Below are 18,568 nucleotides of genomic sequence, written 5' to 3'. Positions count from 1 at the left end.
ATTAGAAATTTGATGATTCTTGAAGGGGTAGACACTATCTAAGGAGAAAGGAAGAGGAAGCTGAACCCCTGCAGAAAGAGGTTGCAAAAGAAATGAATAAAAACACAGTTTTCACTGACAAGAGAATGTTTGGCTCCTATCAGACCACAAATCACATTCTAGGAAAGCTCTCAGTTCGTGGCCTCTATAAAAGGAATGTAACCTGAGCTTGATCTTTGCTATTGACGAGATGATACCGTTTCTCTCTCACGGACTTAAGGGAAGAACACACAGAGAGAAAGAGGCTGTATTATGGAAACTTGACATTATGCCCAGTGAGTATTTATTGTGCATGATGCCAATAAAGGGTAAATAAAGTAGACAACTTCAGTTCCCTAAAAGAGATTAACACCTGCTCCTAATTGAAATGAGCAAAATCCCTGCAGGATCAGCCTCCTTCTCGAGAAAGCCTGAAGCTAGTGCCACAAATATTTCTAAGCTTATTTTACCAATGCAGGAGTGAGTGTGAGGTGGCTGGTTTTAGTGGGACTCCTGCCGCTCCACTGAGCACACAAGAAGTCAGCGTTGCCCGAGTCATACTTTCATTTCCAGCCATATACCACAGGAGCTGTTGGAGAGGAGTTAGAATAAACAGCAGCTCAATTTAATTTTAGTAGACCTTAGAGTATGAATAAAGGACTTGGGAATGATTTTAGTGTTTTTTGCTATCTCCAGTAAAGTATGACATAAATTTTCCTTACCCGAGTAGCTTGTTTAAGTAACACTATATTCTCATAAAGACATTTTTCTTTCTTTCTCTCATTTTTTTTACTGAATTGATCTCTTTGATAGGCAGTGTTTCTGTGTGTATTAAGTATAATTAATAATAATATAAGCCACTAGAATCACTTTGATGGCTCAGTCAGTTAAGTAACTGACTCGATTTCAGCTCAGGTCATGATCCCAGGTTTGTGGGATGGAGCCCCCGTGGGGCTCCATGCTGAGCATAGAGCCTGCTTGGTATTCTCTCTCTCTCTCTCTCTCTCTCTCTCTCTCTCTCTTTCTCTCTCTTCTCCTGACCTTCCCTCACACTCCCTGAAATAAATAAAATAAATAAATACTAATAATAATGAAAATAATAATGCCACTAATAATTTACTGAGCCATTCTTTTTCTGTGAGTATATGCATTTTCTCTTTTAACTTATTTTTGTCTGTTTTATATACTCCCCAGAAGAAATGAAATGATACAGAGAGACGATGATGGCAAGCAACAGGTCCTGTCCATCTCATGCTCCATTTAGTATCCCACATCTCAAACACAACCACAACAACTTTTTAACAGTTGTTTTGTGTTTTTTCTCTGTCTATTTTGACTGGGTGAGCCTCCACATGGTTCACAAATCATAACAACATGCAAAGATATATATAACAAAGAGAATCCTCACGCTCACGCCCCTGCTCCCATCCACTTCTCCCACCTCCTATCCTGCCACTGGCAGCCATTGTATTAGTTTCTTATCTCTGTCCATTATGTCAATGCAAACAAGCACAAGTATATATTTGTAGTCCTCCTCCCTTTCTGATGTTTACCTCCTGACTCTAAATACTATATTTTCCACATATCATTCATAAATATCTTCACTTGTCAATGTAAAATGCCCATTCCTCGATTCCCTCTTGTGAAAGCAACGAACCTGAACCCATTTACACTAACTCCTGTCTCGACTCCCAGATGGTGGGTGTTCTGTTGGCACATTAGCACTTTGAATTAATCTTTTTGGAGCTTTGTTTCTGTTTTCATTTATATTTAGACTGGCACTCTGCCCACCCGCGTTGTCATATGAGGACATCCAAGCCCCCGCTCTTTCTCTATCCCCTTCCATCTCCCCTTCTTTGTCTACTTTGTCTTTACCTTATGGTGGCAAAAGTGATATCATGTGCATTCTGTTCCATGGTCAAGTTCAGTCCTCCATGTTTGGCTTATATATTGTTTCTATTCTAAAGTTTTAAAACTAAGAAATTGTTTTTATTTTGTTAATTATCTAAATTGATGAGGTCTGATGTCATCCAGATTCTTCTCCATTCTTGGGTGACCAATTATTCTTCCTCTTCTCCCATAACCATTATTGTCTGTTCTCTTACTTCTATGAAGTATTTGAAAACTGGACAACCTTTGTGTTTGCACATTGGTTGTTTTATGTACAATTGGTGGACTTTTCACCTAAATTGTCATCTTTTCGTCAGCTCTATGTTTCTTTTTAATTCATTATTTTCTTGTTAATTTTTGTCTCCTCTAATTTCTGTTCTCTCCTTCTATAAGGTCAATTGATTGTCTGAACTTGCTACACTGGTGTTTTGTTGTACCATAATTTTTCTCAAATGGCCTGTCCCCATGTAGCTTTGGGTCCATTACTGATTATTTCGGTGCCTCAATTTATCATTTGAAAATGAAGGTTATAATGCCTCTCACTGTTGTTATTAGGAAACTCAGCACTGGCTATCTCATGCTATTAAGCTTTACGCACACTGCATTTATGTGCTTTATGAGGAACTTATGAGAAACAGAATTTAAAATGCAAAAAATGTTGCTGAGTTCTTTTCTGTTTTTCTTCTCAGCATATCACTATTTTAGAAGATAATAAATGTGGTTTTTAGCCCTCTGTATTCATAAAACAAGTAAGCAGGCCAGAAAACAAAAACTTGATTGCCATCTTCTGAGACTATAGTTCTTCTAAATGACTTTGAATTAGTTGACTTAGTATTTTCGTCCCAAGTATGAGCATTCATTCTCAGCAAAATGATGGAATTGAAGTGTTCTCTTGTTAATGCTAGTTAGTTTATTTGGCCTTTGCCTTCTGTCACATTTTGTTTACTCTGTCTCATCACTCCACATGTTCAAAAGAGATACCTACCGATTGTTTAAATATTCTAAAATTCTTTTTATTATCAAAATGTAAAGCAAATGTAAGTGGTTTTCGATTACTTTTGTTTCCCACTGTGTTCATATATTGCTCTGTATTTTCCTGTTCCTTTTGTAGAATATCACATATTTGATATATTACCCTGAATAAAATACTTTCCAAAAAAATTATCATATGTGTTCATTCTGAAAAGAAATCAAGTGTCACTTGAGTTGATGCTGATGGTGAGACACTTTCTTGGCATTCGTCTTTCATTGGTTTCTGGTATTGCTGTTTTCTTGGACTAGTGAAAAAGTGTTTTGGTCTCCAGGTCAAGAGAGCTGAAGTCTGCTTTGGCTCTGCCTCTGGCTGGGAGACCTTGGGAAAATAGCCTCAACTCCTTGTCTCTCTCTTCCTTGTCTATAAAAATAAAAACAGAACCTCAGTGTTTTCTGTTCTGAAATCCTATAGTTCTATTGTTTAGCATAGAACTAAACAACTTACTCTTTCCAGGAGGCACTGATGTTGTCTCTTCACATTGACAGATGTCCAGATTCCACTCGGCCAGAAACAGTGCGTCCTTGTCTTCTCCCGTGCAAAAAAGACTGTACTGTGACAGCTTTCAGTGAGTGGACGCCCTGCCCAAGGTCATGCCAACCAGGTCGGTGCATTCTGTTTCTTAGTGCTTTCCTTCCCGACCACCTGAATTGTCTTCCCCACTGCTAAATAAATGAGAGATTGTAGAATGGGAGCATCTTTCTTTTCCATTTGCATGTCCCCCTGTGAAACAAGGTTGGTAAAATTTGTAAATGAAGTCTTGGATTTCCAGATCCACCAGAACGTGGCAGGGCAAACCTATTCAGTTACTGTGTGCCAAAAATTTCACTGTAGTGCTTTGCAGAAATGCTTATCCTCTCTTAACCTTGTTGTGGTGTTTTGAACAGCCATTCAAATATCGTTCCTTATAAAGCCTCAACACCATGGCAGTTTCTTTGTGGCTTTTGTGTGCTGGGGTCTGACTGTAGGCATCTTTATTAGACTATAGGGCCTTAAGCACAGTGCTTACATCACTGATAAATGTAAGTCTGTGGAAGAACAAGAGCAGATACATGAAAAGTTTTGAATAGGTACAAAAATTGGCAATATAAGATTTGTGTTTCTTTACTATAAATATTGATATTTTCATACACTTATGCGTATTTGGATGGCAGTGATCCAGGATACTTAATACCAAAATCCTAAAAAAACACACAGGAGCTCTTTGGTAGAATGACCCTCTGTCATGGAACAGGTCTTTACTCCCAGCACATTGCACTCCCCTGATGAGCTAGTCCATGTGTCGATACCAGTACTTCTAGTCCAAAAACTCCATTTCTACAGAAGACATAGAATTAATAATTTGGTTCTTATACCCATAGTCTTATACCCTAGCCTTGGTCCTCTGGATCTTACCATTGCCCCAGTAAGAAAAGGCAAATCCAAGAAAAAGAAGGATGCATAGAATCGTAACCCTGGTGCCCAGAGTAAATTGGGTTTCACACACATATCCTAGCCTTCTCTTGATAGTCATGTCTTCTCAAACAAGACAAGGCTATATTAGCCTTCTGGAAGAAGGGACAAGGAAGTACTGTATGCAGTTCTGGAAGGGGAGAACCTGACACAAAAGTTGAGAGATTCATACCTTTCCTTGGGAAATTCCATCCCTGAACATCCCTGGAATTGTTCTTTGATTTGCAAATGTTCTTTGACTCACAAGTCGTCATGGGAGTGATGTGAAAGAATGACCAACACAGACATAGATCTGCCAGATACTTCAAACCCACTCTTAGTGACTGGCAAAGGGATAGTGACAGCTAATGAAGATTACTATTATCAGTGTCTTATAGCGCAGCAGTGGGGAACCTGCATAAGGTTTTCATAACTGTGCCATTTCATCTTCTTAATGATATTTTGTCATGAAATTAATATAGTTGTATCCAGTGAGCTTTCTTATGGGTAGAATTACAAATAAATGTTTTGAATATGAAAGAGCTTTGAAAAATACAGTGGAATAATTTTATGATCTTTTAAGGGATGGGAACAACTGGTTCTTCCAGGAACTTTTGCAAACTAATTCTCCTGAATGGGGATACAAAGTAAGGGAATTGAATGAACAGGGTTTGTAGAGAAACCAGGAGAATGCCGTTTCCAGACAGAGTGGGACAGAAAAGCTATGATCTCTCTGAACCATTTGAAAGGCAGCATCCAGGAGGGGCGCCTGGGTGGCGCAGTCGGTTAAGCGTCCGACTTCAGCCAAGTCACGATCTTGCGGTCCGTGAGTTCGAGCCCCGCGTCAGGCTCTGGGCTGATGGCTCGGAGCCTGGAGCCTGTTTCTGATTCTGTGTCTCCCTCTCTCTCTGCCCCTCCCCCGTTCATACTCTGTCTCTCTCTGTCCCAAAAATAAATAAAAACGTTAAAAAAAAAATTTGAAAGGCAGCATCCAGGAGGCTGACTTTTGGCACTTTAATGGTAATGTACTTGAAAAAATGTCCAAAGGAAAAAAAAAAAAAAGAGAGAAAGGTATTGGAAAAATGCAAGAAAAAAAAAATATATGATGAAGGAGTTTTATTGAGATTCAGCTGTTTCTTTTAGTTTCTTCCTCATGAGAGATTAGCATAATTCCTCTGTTAAGTGATTATAGGAAAGGAAAGACTGAATTAAAAAGAAGACCCCACTGGCAGCCAGATATTGGTGTTGGAGCTGTCAAGGTCCCCTGACAGGGAGGGAGACATATTCGTTTGGTTGAGCCAGTGCACTCTAGTGGCCAGAGAATATTTCAGAGACTGCTCTTGCATGTATTCTGCAATCAAGAAGATTCTCTGCTGCCTGAGAATCTTCTAGCATTGGCTAAGGATGGAGGCATCATAGAGCATGTGAAATAATTGCTCTTCCAGCAATTTTAAATTTACTTCAATTTCCGGAAATTCAATTAGTTATTTAAATGGTTGGCATTGTAATGAAAATAGTTCTAAGCCTCTGTGGTCCTTTTTCTGCCTCCACTTTTTCAAGCCTAGATAATTCTTTTCACAGCCTGGCAGTCAGGGGACCTAGAGGAGCAAAGATTCAATTTTCAGATTTATTCCAACTTTCCACTCCAATCCTGTTTACCCTCATGTTTAGTTTATACCTTGGGACCAATATATTATTAAATAACCATGGCTTAATTAGGAGGGACTATGTGAGGGAGGGTAATATTAAAGGGAATTGTACCTCTAAACCTGTGGTTCTCAGACTTTATTGTCTCTGAATCACCTGGAAGCATTCCAAAATGCCTATTTTCAGCTCCAGAGCTAGAAATTCTGATTCATTAACTACGGGACAGTTCTCAAAAATGTGAGTTGTAAGAAGCTGCTCCTAAATGGTAATGACTCTACTTCTGATGATAAAAAACGAACAAACAAAGAAACAAACAAACAAACAAAAACAATAGATCCATAAACAATCACCGCTTGAACTCCTGACATAATGGCCTATGTTCAGCTTCTTAAATGCATCGTGCTCTTTCCAGCTAAACAGTTGTAGAGTGTGATGGCTAAGAACACAGATGCGGGAGCCAGATAGGCAAGACTGAGTTTCAAAGTTTGCTCTGTGATGGGAACACATTGCTTCATCTCTCTGTGCTTCAGTTTCCTTGATTGAAAAACAGAGTTAATAGTCACGCCTACATATATGGAAATCACCTAGAGCATGATTGGGTCATGCTTCAGGATTGCCTGAAGTGTCCAACGTTATTTGCTTCATGATGGCAACAGTTTTCTTATTGTTGCATGGAGTAAGCATTGGGCAAGCATTTCCTTAGTTGCCCTGAGCCTTTGCGCCTGTTATGTGTGAAGCTGACACTGTATTCAGATGCCCCTCCTGTTTTGACCCTGTGCATCCACAGGGACCTGCATTAGCAGCTTTCCCCCAGGAATGCTATTCTCATGTCCTAGATCTCCCAAATGTGTTAGGCTGTCCCCAGTTCACATCATTAAGTAGATCATCCCACGGCATCCTGCACATCCCCCTTTATGACACCCTTATCTTTCCATGTCAATATTGACCTTGCTAGAAGTCCATGAATGCCAGGACCATTTCTGTCATCTTCACTGATGGATCGTCTAAACCCAACACAGTATGGGGCATAGTTGTCAGTCAATAACTATTTTTTTGAATGGACAAATGTCCTGTAAAGAGAGAGAATGATGTGACTTTGAATCCAGGCAGGATATTCTCTGTCCTTGAGAGTGTCCTTCAAAATATACTTTGGATAATGGTGCTCTTGAATAATACTTCTCAAACTTAAATGCTCATAAATATCCCCTGAGAATCTTAGTAAATACAGATTCTAATTGAGTAGACCTAGATGGGGTCTAGAATTGTACCTTAATGTAAGCTTCCAGGTAATAACTATATTTTGGTTCCAAAGCTCCAGGTCAGGGTGGGGTTCATTAGAAATTTTTGAGCAAGACATTGACACAGTCAAAGTTGTAAAGTGAAAAGCATAGCCTAGGAACAGATCAGCAGGTGGGGACACAGGTGAGGTACTGTGTAGGGTGGAGGGAGGAGAAGTGGTTTAACCTAAACTGAGAAGTCTGGAGAAACATGGGCCAGAGCAAGTGGTGACCTTGGCTAATGAAGAAAGAGGAGCTTTTCTTTTGCAGGTGTGATTTCATATTGGGTCATCAAAGTTAAGAATAGTTTATATTCGTGGTCTCCAAATTTGGCTACACAGCGGAATCACCTAGAGATCTCTAGAATACACTTTTATTTATGTTTGGGTTCTACTTTAAGACATTATGACTTAATAGCTTTCCATATGATCAGGGAATCACTGGGTGATATGAACTTCAAACCAAATCCATTTGAAACCTCTCAGAGAGCCAAGGTGGATTCAGGGGCCTGAGTGTACCAGGAGTGATTTGCACCTTAGCAATGGCTGAATTGTGTCAGATTTTATTTGGTCTTGCCTGGGTTCATGAGCTAAATCCTTATGACTTCAAAGTATTCTCAAGCCATGAACGATCTCTAGCTAGTAGTCAGCCACTACTCCGGCCTTCATACTTCTCCTCACCTGAGTCTCTCCTAAAATGATTAATGATTGTCACACATTCTTCTAAGCAAATCAGATATTTGTCAAGCTGTGGCACTGTTATGGCCTTTCTGATTTTTAAGCCCCAGTAATAAATTAGCCAAATGATCAAGAATCATCCTTTGGTACTTTCTTGCTGTTTTCTTTAATTCTTCCTTCAGTCTATAATACAAAGGACTGCCTGAAGTATCCAACGTTATTTGCTTAGTGATGGCAACAGGTTTCTTATTGTAGAGGTTCTCAGCCCTGTGGAGTTTTTTTTCCCCCAATGCACTGATGTCCGAGATTCATCCTAGCCCATGTTAGTCAGAATCTCTTCATGCTGAAGGGACATTGGCAATATTAAAACTCTCCTAAAGTGACTCTTAATTAGTGGGCAGGGGTGAGAAACATTTAGTGCTTTATACTTTGCAACATGCCTTCACATACATTTTAACCTGTTTTAGGAGATCATTGATAATTGTTTGTCTGGGTGTTGCTGGGAATTAATCTTGGTCACTGCTCTTATAACCATCACACTTCATGCTTTTCCTTTAAAGTCAGAAATCAATACTGATTTTCCAGGATTTCTCTTAGATTATCTTTAAATGGGTGCATTTTATATTTTAAACATTGAATTATATGAAATTTCAGATGTGTACATAAATTAATACAATGTTAATGCAAAATATTAAAGATCAATAGAATGTGCACTTGTGTTACCATCACCAGGTGAAAACAATCACCAAATTATGGCCACTCTCATTTTCCCCATGCTACCATTGTCCCCCTTTCCACCACCACACCCATGGATTATTTTGGAATAATTCCCAAATGTGTACACCACTTCCATAGAAGGGAAATACATAGGAGGTAAAGCTGTTAGACTGGAAGATAACATGTATAAATAGCTCTTATTATAAATTCCTAGAAACCATGGAGCTAATGATTAATTATTTTTCAGTATCAATAATTAAAGCCTGAGGGAGCTCCTTTAACTTTCATCTCTAAGGGGCAAGCTGGAGAGCAGTGTTGTGGAAACAGGAAGGCCAAAGGCAAACCACTGCCGGGAATTGGTAGGAAACTTCATCTGGTGGTAGCCTTTGTTCCTGTTCAAACCCCTGGAGATAGGTCTTGAGGTTTTTTAGATTCAAAGGCAGTAATTCTTTTTAAATACCAAGGTAGTGTAGCATAGCAATTAAGTGCATGGACTCTCAAATCCCATCTTTGCCATAGACGTCATTTTAGACTCCCTTTAAACTTGCTGTGTTTCAATTTCCTCCTGTACAAAATGAGAGAATATCTGCAGCTACTTCCTAGAGTGGTTATAGGGATTAACTGAGAACAGGACACATTAAAGAATGTCAAGTGCATGGAAATGTATTATTATTATTGTTTTTGTTATTATTATTAATATCTAAGTCCCTTAGGAACAGGGAACTTGTCTTTTATTATGTTGATGTCCTGCAACATCTAGACATCCTGTGTGAGTATGATGATGCTTGTTTCATGTCTGTGCTTTTCTTGGACAGGTTATAAAATCTAGAGGGCAGTTGTCTTCCGATTTTGTTAATGAACTTGCAGTGCTTAACACCAGATCTGGCATAGGAAGGACATTCGGTAATTGTTGTTGAACGAATGAATAAATGAATTCTGCATCTTTCCCACAACTAGTTAAAATTCCTAAAGATTTTGCTTCCATTAAGATGAAGCCATAGCATTAACAGATCCATGCCAATTATGGGAAAAGATATTGGTCAGTTAGAATGTCAGATAAGTAAAAAAAATCACCTGTTCTGAAATCCAGAATTTCTCCCACTCGGATGCACATGAACACCACCCTCTCCCTTCACTTACCCCTTTCCAGCACGCATCGTTCCCTGTTTCTCCCTACAGGAGAAATACTTTTGTCTACCTGAGAAGTGGTGGATGGATTACTAATTTACTCCCAAATAATGAGGAGGCCTTGGACACTAGTCCCCAAAATGGTGTTGAAGGCATCGTGATGCTCTACTGACTTTCTTTAAGAAAGTGACTTAACCTAAATTTCAGTTACCACCTATATAAATGTTTCATGTTGTCTATTTCCAAGTGTTTTTGAAATACTAAAATGAAATAAGGAGTGTATCTCACATACATGTCCCAAGCTCCAGCCTCAAAATGCAGAGCATAGGTTCGTTTGTTTTTTACAGGCTCCACTGGGGGTGACTTTCCCCCTTTGGTCTATAATTTAAAGCCTATAGATGTAGATGTAGATCAATGTAGACCAATACAGATCACTACATTGCCCTTGTACTCAATAAATATTCCTGAAAATGTAGTAGGAGGAGTGACAAACATTTGGGCTTGTGGAGATTACAGTTCTCAATCATTCATATTCCTGCCAAACTGAGTTCTGCTGGTAAAAGTCATAAAAGACACTTTCTCTCAATTCATGGGGGAAAAATAATGGATAAAATTCACTTAAGGATTTGGAATTTTTTGCTCTCGTGTTTGTTTTTGTTTGGTTTTGTTTTGCTTTTCCTTAAAATTTGACACCTTCTGCCTGATTCTATAAAACCCAGTATGAAGTGGATTTGTCTTCGCAAAAAAAAAAAAAAATCAGGTTTGGCAACAACATAAATTAAGAACATTCCGGGGTGCCTGGGTGGCTCAGTTGGTTAAGCATCCAACTCTTGATTTCGGTTCAGGTCACGGTCTTGTGGTTTGTGAGTTTGAGCCCCATGTCGGGGTCTTGACAGTGCAGGGCCTGCTTGGATTCTCCCTCTCTGCCTCTCTCTGCCCCTCCCCCGCTCATGTTTTCTCTCTCTCTCTCTCTCTCACAAAAATAAACATTAAAATAAGAAAAAAAAGGGGGGGAAATATTTCATCAGAGCCCCTTGACCATTTCCTAACATGGAGGAACACCACTGTGCCATAGACAACCTGCTGCTCAGAGGTTGGCACGCAGCTGGCACTACCCACCCCTCACCTTGAGAAGAAATATTAGGAAAGTGTTCTTAGTCCACACTCTTCCTCCTATCCCCAATTCCAAGCTCTTCCGCACCAGAGTTGATGTACAGCTACCGGGACCTGGAGTTCACAGCATCACCAGCTGGGATTTTCCTTCACTTGCTACAGTGGCCCCAGGAGGTAGGTGTAATCATACATGACTATAGAGGTAAGGAACCCCAGCTCAGAAATATGGAGTAATGGGTCCACGGTTACCCAATGTGCATGGCCGAGGCAGAGCCAGAGTGGAATCCAGATTTCTCAGACTCCAGCGCCTGCCTGTTTTATCTCAGAACAAGTTATTTCTCATATCAATAGGCACACTCATTTTGCTTATTTATTAGCAATTCAAGAATTTGCAGCCTGGGACTCTCAAACCTGTGACACAGGCTTGGCACATTACAGAACTATCACACATTGCTTTCACATATGCTGTTTCCTTGACAGTTTGGTGAAAAAGGAACAGCTGTTCCATTAGTCCTGCTCCAGAGAGGAGGCAACAGAATTGTCAAGGGAAGCACTCCTGGTCACCTGATCCAAACGGAGCAAAGAGCAGGTGAAGATACCCAATTTACATGAAACTTGCTACATTGCCTTGCCTGGTGAGCCCATACAGTAGTAGGCAAAAAAAGCTAGACAAGGTCTGGCTCTTATCACTAAAAGGCCAAAACATCCACATGCTTTTGCTTCATCTCACTGCCTCTTCCTGTCGAATTAATAAAAATTATAATGTATTGCTATCCATCATCCTGTTTAATTTTTATCTCAACCCTATATGGACAGAACTGTTATTTTTCCATTTTACATATGAGAAAATAGAGGCCCAGGGATAGGACCCAAGATTGCAAAACTAATAGAGGGCAAAACCACATGGAAGCCTAGGCTCTTACTCATTCAGCAATAAACATGTGCTGAATAATCAGCGTGTTGCAGCCCTTGTGCTAGGTACTGCATGCATATATGTAGAGTGGTGAGTGAAACAGACACAGATCCATCCATTTCCATTGTGGAGGGTACAGTCTACTGGAGGAAGATGGAGCCACTGAACCCACAATTACCTAAATACGAATTGTAGTATGTGTTGGGCAGATGAGACTGTTGTGAGAGAAAGTAGTAAGGGAAATCAGATTTCCGCTCTGTCTAGAATATCTTTCTCCTTATCTCTGTTGCTTGCCAAGATCTTACCAAGGTATAAATCCTTGCCTCCTCCACAGAATTTGTTCTGATCCTTCTGCTGGAAACAACCACTCCTCCCTCTTGGGTCTCATAACCCTGTCTAACTTGCTTGCATTCTAACTATCCGTAAAGGTGTTTTGTGTTCCTCTGAAGGGATGTGAAATCTTTGAAGGCTAGAACCTTTTTCTGCCTTCATTCCCAAAAGTGCCTAAGTAATAAACTTAAGATGGAACAGAACTCAGTAAATCCGTACAAAATAAACGGATGCCAGTTAGAAGCAACCTACTTAGGCAAAGCTAGCAAACTCCTAAGAGGAAATTGATATGCCTTTACAACTAAATTTCTTTTCTAAATGTTGCCATGGCTCACTGCAAGAACATGCACAGTGATGTTGGCAATACAAGAGGTGGGACTTAGGGGCACTTGGTTAGCTCAGTCCGTTGAACATCTGAATTCAGCTCAGGTCATGATCTCACAGTTCGTGAGTTCGAGCCCTGCATTGGGCTCTCTGCTGTCAGCACAGAGACTGCTTCAGATCCTCTGTCCTCCTCTCTCTCTGTCCCTCCCCTCTTTGTTCTCTCCCTCTCTCTCTCTCTCTCTCAAAATAAATTAATTAAAAAAAAAAGAAGATGGGGGACTTAGAGAATCTGATTTATCTCTGTTTTCCTGGCAAACATGATTAAAAAGAATTCTTTATCCTTTATAATTGTTTACACATTCATTTACTAATTCACTCATTCATATGTCCATCAGTCTGTTTGTTTATTATTATTTTTAATGAAGTTATATGAGTATCTCCTGGGAACCAAAGCCTATTCAATCGCTATTTCTTAGAAGGCATTTCCTGCTGCAACTTCCCATTCCAACAGAGGTCACCAACTGAGGCATTATGTCCATAGGAAATGAAGTAAAAGGTTTCATGTTTTTTTTTCTTTTTAAATAAAACCCAAGGGCATAATGTTGAAACCCAAAACTGTGTTCATGTGTAGTCTTGCAGTGGCCCAGATTGGCCCAAGGGTAAAACAATAATTTGAATAGTTTCTGAAAATGTGGCCCATACACTTCCAGCTCAGAGTGACTGGGGATGCTTGTTGAAACCCTAAGAGATTCTGATTTTGAGGTCAAGCCTGGGCCCTCAAAATCTGCATTTTTAAAAAATGTTTACTTATTTTGAGAGAGAGAGTGAGCATACTTCAGGGGGAGGGGGAGAGAGGGAGAGAGGGAGAGGGAGAGAGAGAGGGAGAGGGAGAGAGAGAGAGAGAGAGAGAGAGACAGAAAGAGAGAGAATCCCAAGCAGGCTCTGTGCTGTCAGTGCAGAGCCCAATACTGGGCCCAAACCTATGAACCATGAGATCACTACCTGAGCAGAAGTCAAGAGTTGGGCGCTTGCTTAACTGACTGAGCCACTCAGGAGCCCCCAAATCTACATTTTTAAATAGACTGCCTTAGTAATTCTAAGACACATTAAAGTTTGAGAACAACTGAACTATAGGATCATTTAATCATTAGCCAATGGACAATTTAAGAAATGTGTAACTTGCATCTAGTGTATAGTTCTAATCATCTGTTTTGGTTTTCAAGGATCAAAGGCTTTTAAGCTATAGTTGGTTAAAACGACTTGTTGGAAAATTGTAACAAGAAATCTCACAGATAGCCAAAAATAAGGAAAAAAAAAACTCTCCATGGAAGTCTTGGGAACTAGAAATGCCAACAAGACCTGGCACTTATCTGCAGCTTCAGGGCCAGCATGCTTCCTCCTGTCTCTGCTAATCTGTGTGCTCCTACTGTCTGCCTCTTCTAATGAGCCTTCTCTGAATCTGTACACTGTCATAACTAGCAGATACAGAGCCCCAGAATGGCTGTCCCAGCCTTGACTCTACCACACTTTTTTAAGTCAAGCACCCAACGTGGACAGAAACTTCCCTTCTGGTTCTTTATTCAGGTTACCAAGAAAGAGAGTCTGATGGCCCCATTTGTGTCAGGCCCTCAGCCACTTCAGCAGCATGTGGACCAGCCTCCTCAAGTCAGGACCCATCTGAAAGGGGAAGGGGACAGTGTGCAGAAAGGTAACAGGAACTGGGTTTGGAAGTTTCCCTCTCAGATGGAGCAGTGATTATTCCCCACAGAGACTGGCCTCTCCAGGAGGCCCAAGCTCAGCCCTTTGGGAGAGAATTCAGAACGTGACTCCTCCCCTCACTTCTGTTTCAGCAAGTCTGTCTCTGTTGTTGGCTGAACTGCAAGCAGAGGCATGGTAAGACCTACCTGCCTGCTTCCAGCACAAAAGCCATCCTCTTATCACATCAGAGTTGGTTTGGGAAGAGAGTGATTTACATTAGGTAGAAATATAGAAAAGGAAAATGAAGCCCCAGGCACATAAATACAGTAGAATTGTATGTTCATGTAGACTAGAAACTTGTAGAAGAGAGAAAGCACTCACCCTCAGTATGATCTGGGCCAGAGGTTTTACTTCAGACAAACAAAATATGTAGTCCGTGTGTACTTGAATTCTTACCAAAATGTCCAGGCTGTAATTTCTATCAGCAGTCTATCATACACAGTGTTGTATTGGTCATCTTATAAAATAAACTAACATACCAAACAAAGTCAAATAAGTAAAAGCAAACAAAAATTTTAAAATGTAGATTTGATGCATGAGGTTCTGTTCCTTACATCTGAAATCCACCCTTACTCATAACTTCTTCGTTTGCATGTAATACCTGCTATAAAGCACTATTAATCTCTCACTCAGTAGTCAAGCTACATTACCATAAATAAATCCTGTGGCTCACATGGATATTCATAATGATTTATTGTTAGCCATGGTGGCAAAGAATCTGTGTTTCTTTGGATGTGAATGCTCTTCTTTTCAAACTGTTAAGTTCTGGCTGGTTTCTTTTTCATATCTCTAGAATTCTCTGCAGATTTTACAGTGTATCACAATATAACTTTTATTTGCCTGTAGAGGTAAATAAGCTGCCTTTCAGAAACCAAGGTACCCGTTCTAATTAGGAGTTTATTCTTAGATTTTTCAGTATGCTTCCTATGAGGAAATAGAATAAATTAGTTTTGGTTTCGGTAGGGTGTTACTTTGAGTTTATTAAATAATTTTCTACAAGTAAAAAAATACATTAATTATTTTTCACTTCCTTTACTTTGATCCTATTTTAGTATGATTCTAAATTAGAGTGTGGTTTAAGGAGGCTTTTGACTCATTGGATTAGCTAACATGATGTTAGATTTATAAACTATTTGATTTGTCTTACTATAACAAACCTGAAAGTTAAAGGTGGAACTAAATGTTGGGATCTTAATATGTCAGTTAGGAACGCCAGGTTTTATAAGAACATCAAATGATTTTGTATGGTAACAAATCAAGAAGATATTAAATTCATGCTCAAAATGAAATAGATTGCTCATGATTTAGATGAACAACTTTTAAGTGTTCCTTAAAAGAAAAAATCATGACTGAATATTCTGCTAATCTCTTAAAATTCCTTCAAAATTAAGTTGCTACATGGAGATAGTTCAGATAGACTATCTACTGAATGGCATGTTTTCAGTGATAAGGAGTAAAGTATCCCCAAATAAGTATTCTAGGAATGATAGATTCTTTGCCATTTGAGGTATTTTCAAGTTAAATTCAATTTGCTGATTCCTAAAATATTCTTATAATAACTTTATTTAGAAGCCTTACAAATGATAACCAAAGAAGGCCACATATACAATGACAGTTTCTGTGGGAAGTGTGCTCATTTCTAACTTGAACCAACAATATCCTCTTCTGCTGCTGGATAACCACATGCTTTTTCAACTGATATTTGATTATATTCAGTTTAGCACTTAATTATATTCTCTCTTGAGCTTCTCTCTAATTTGTTCGTGTGTAGTGGAAAGAATCTAACATGTGTATGGTGCACCTCTGGCATTGCTCCTTAGCTGTGTGCTAATTTTAACTAAAATTTAGTAAACCTTTCTGAAACTCTATATGTTCATCTGTAACATAAATATAACATGTAGTGTCTATAAGACAATTTAATTCCTAGGGTTTTCTTATCCTACATGAAGAGGCTGGCTCAGCAGTAGTTGCTCTGTATGTGTTAATTCCCTACTTGCCCTCCATTTTGTATTTCATCATCCCTGAGTAAGTTGTAGGATCCATGAGTACTCAGGCTCAAGCTGTAAAGTTATTAATTTTATAAACAGAAGATAGAAATATATTAAATGTATGTTTTGAGTGAGAATGAGAGAAAGCAAGAAAGAGACTTTCTTCTAGAAGGAAAATAATAGAAGTTTATTAAACATATGTTGTTACACTGCATGGAACATGAAATACCATTATACGTGATCAACAGGCTCATGTATGATTTTGGAATTTAAGGAAGTCTGCCTTTTCCCCACCCACTTTTTCCCCCATCCAAATTTGGAAACAATGGAGAATTAGTCCAAGTAGGGGGAGATCAAATTATCAGCTGATTCTCAACCCTGTAATTAGACAGGCTTAACCCTCTGGTCACAGACCATGTTGGACTACTAAAAATTTGAATGACCATGCCCCAGGAAAGAGAGGAATATGTGCATTCTATGAACAGATACATCCCAAAGAACAAGAAGGAGAATGAAAGAAAGGTGATGTATGTCCACTTCCATCTCCCAAAATAACATGATTTAGATGGCCCTTATCCTTACCAAAGAAGACACAATGGGGTAAGGGGAGAAAGTCCTGAGACAAAGAAGACCGTAGAAGTAGATCTGCCTTCACATAGAAGAAATCATCTGAAGGGCTCTACCCTCACAGACTGATGCTAGGCAGCTTTGTAAACTTCTGTTCTACCTTTCACTGCTTTCTTTACTTTCCTCTTAGCTACGCTGGCCTCCCTTCTGACCAAGTTTGTTGTCTCTTATCCAGACTTGCACTTGCTGCCCCTTCTTCCTAAAATGCTCTTCTCTCACCTTGGCATGGGTGCCATTTCCTCAACATTTGTTTTCAGTTTACATATCATGTCTTGGTGAACCCTTCTCTGAGAACCTTATTAGAAATTCTCCTCTTCTCATTCTCTTTCTTACTCACTATTTCATGTTATTTTTCTTCATAGTGCTTAACCATTCTCCCAATTAGAAAGTAAGCTCCATGTCGTGTTCACTGCTTCAATACGTTGGATAGTGGCTGCCACAGAGTAAGTGCCGACATAGTAATTAAATGAATGATAACAAATGAATGTATCATTAATTCAGCAAACTTTTTGTAGGGTTTACTATATACCAAGCTTTATGCCAGTTGCTAGTAACATTAAGATTAATGAGATGAGGTTACTTTATTCAAGGGGCTTTTTTTATACGAAATTAGAGTACGTAAACATATTTTTCCTCTAACAAGAATGAGCACAGAGTGTTAACAGCCAGAAAGGAGGGTGTCTTACTCTAGCTAAGTGGTCCGATAATGTAATATTTGGTAGATTAGGAGTTTCCACATAAACATGGAATACAAGTACCTTAAATATAGAAGAGAGGGTGTATGTATGGAGGCTTGGCAGCTTGAGAGGACATGTTAATGAAATGACTTATAGGCAGCTAGTGATGCTTGGGATGCATAATGCATAGGGAGGGATGATAAGAAATAGGGTTAGAGAGATATGCAGGAGCCAGTTTATGAAAAGATTTATGCCATTCTAAGAAGTTTGGACATTATCTGGAATTCTAATAGACGCTTTAAATTTTAAGCATAGGTGTGATAAAATCAGATTTGTGTGTTAGAAAAAAAATAATACAGAAAATAATGAGGTTAGACACCATTGTAAACCAGTGGGAAAATTATGAGGCCATTCAATTATCTGGGCAAGAAATGAGGAGGATCTGTTTTCTTGAATAAAAAAAAAAATGTGAATTGTAGGTAAGTGTATAAATTACCATAACTCAACAGTATTTAATAGCATGTCTTTATGACCCAGTGTGTACTGAGTTCTTTGCCCATCCTGTGGAGTTCACATAACTGGATGATTATGCAAACCCTCTCTCCTGCTCAAGGAATTTAAATGCTAAGAGAGAAGCAAAAACAGTAAGTAACTGTCAGAACTCCAGGACAGAACACATCCTTCCTAGTCCCCTCTCTGTGTCTATACTTCCAAGGAGTAAGATAAGCCCAAAAGAGAGGATCTCATTAATTCTCCACATTGCCACTGTTTTTATCAGGACCAGCACCATAATTTGTAGGGCCCAATGTAAAATGAAAATGTGGGATGCCTTGTTCAAAGATTATTAAATATTTCAAGACAGTTGTAGCAGAGCTTTAAACTAAGAGCACTGTTGAGCCTGAGGCCCTATGAACTGGCTAGTCTTGGTCCTTATTGACTTTCTGTAGGGGCCAGGCTCCTAACTGGATAGAGCTTTTATTCCTGTGAACAGTTGCCATTATTGGATTTCAGTTTCATTGGACT

At 39.3% G+C, this 18,568-nt stretch overlaps 1 protein-coding gene across 1 annotated transcript in view; it reads left to right on the top strand.

The window, feature by feature from the left end:
* Positions 1-18,568, top strand: part of THSD7B (thrombospondin type 1 domain containing 7B) — a 759,038-nt gene that overhangs the window by 370,635 nt on the left and 369,835 nt on the right. Inside the window, exon 9 of the mRNA XM_047871837.1 lies at positions 3,427-3,542. Within this exon, the coding sequence (XP_047727793.1) occupies positions 3,427-3,542 (116 nt within the window). The remainder of the gene's footprint in view (positions 1-3,426; positions 3,543-18,568) is intronic.

The sequence above is a fragment of the Prionailurus viverrinus genome, chromosome C1 (assembly GCF_022837055.1).
Source record: "Prionailurus viverrinus isolate Anna chromosome C1, UM_Priviv_1.0, whole genome shotgun sequence".
In the NCBI taxonomy this organism is placed as follows: Eukaryota; Metazoa; Chordata; class Mammalia; order Carnivora; family Felidae; genus Prionailurus; species Prionailurus viverrinus.
The sequence above is the reverse complement of the archived record's forward strand: the minus strand, read 5'-3'. Positions and strand labels throughout refer to the sequence as shown.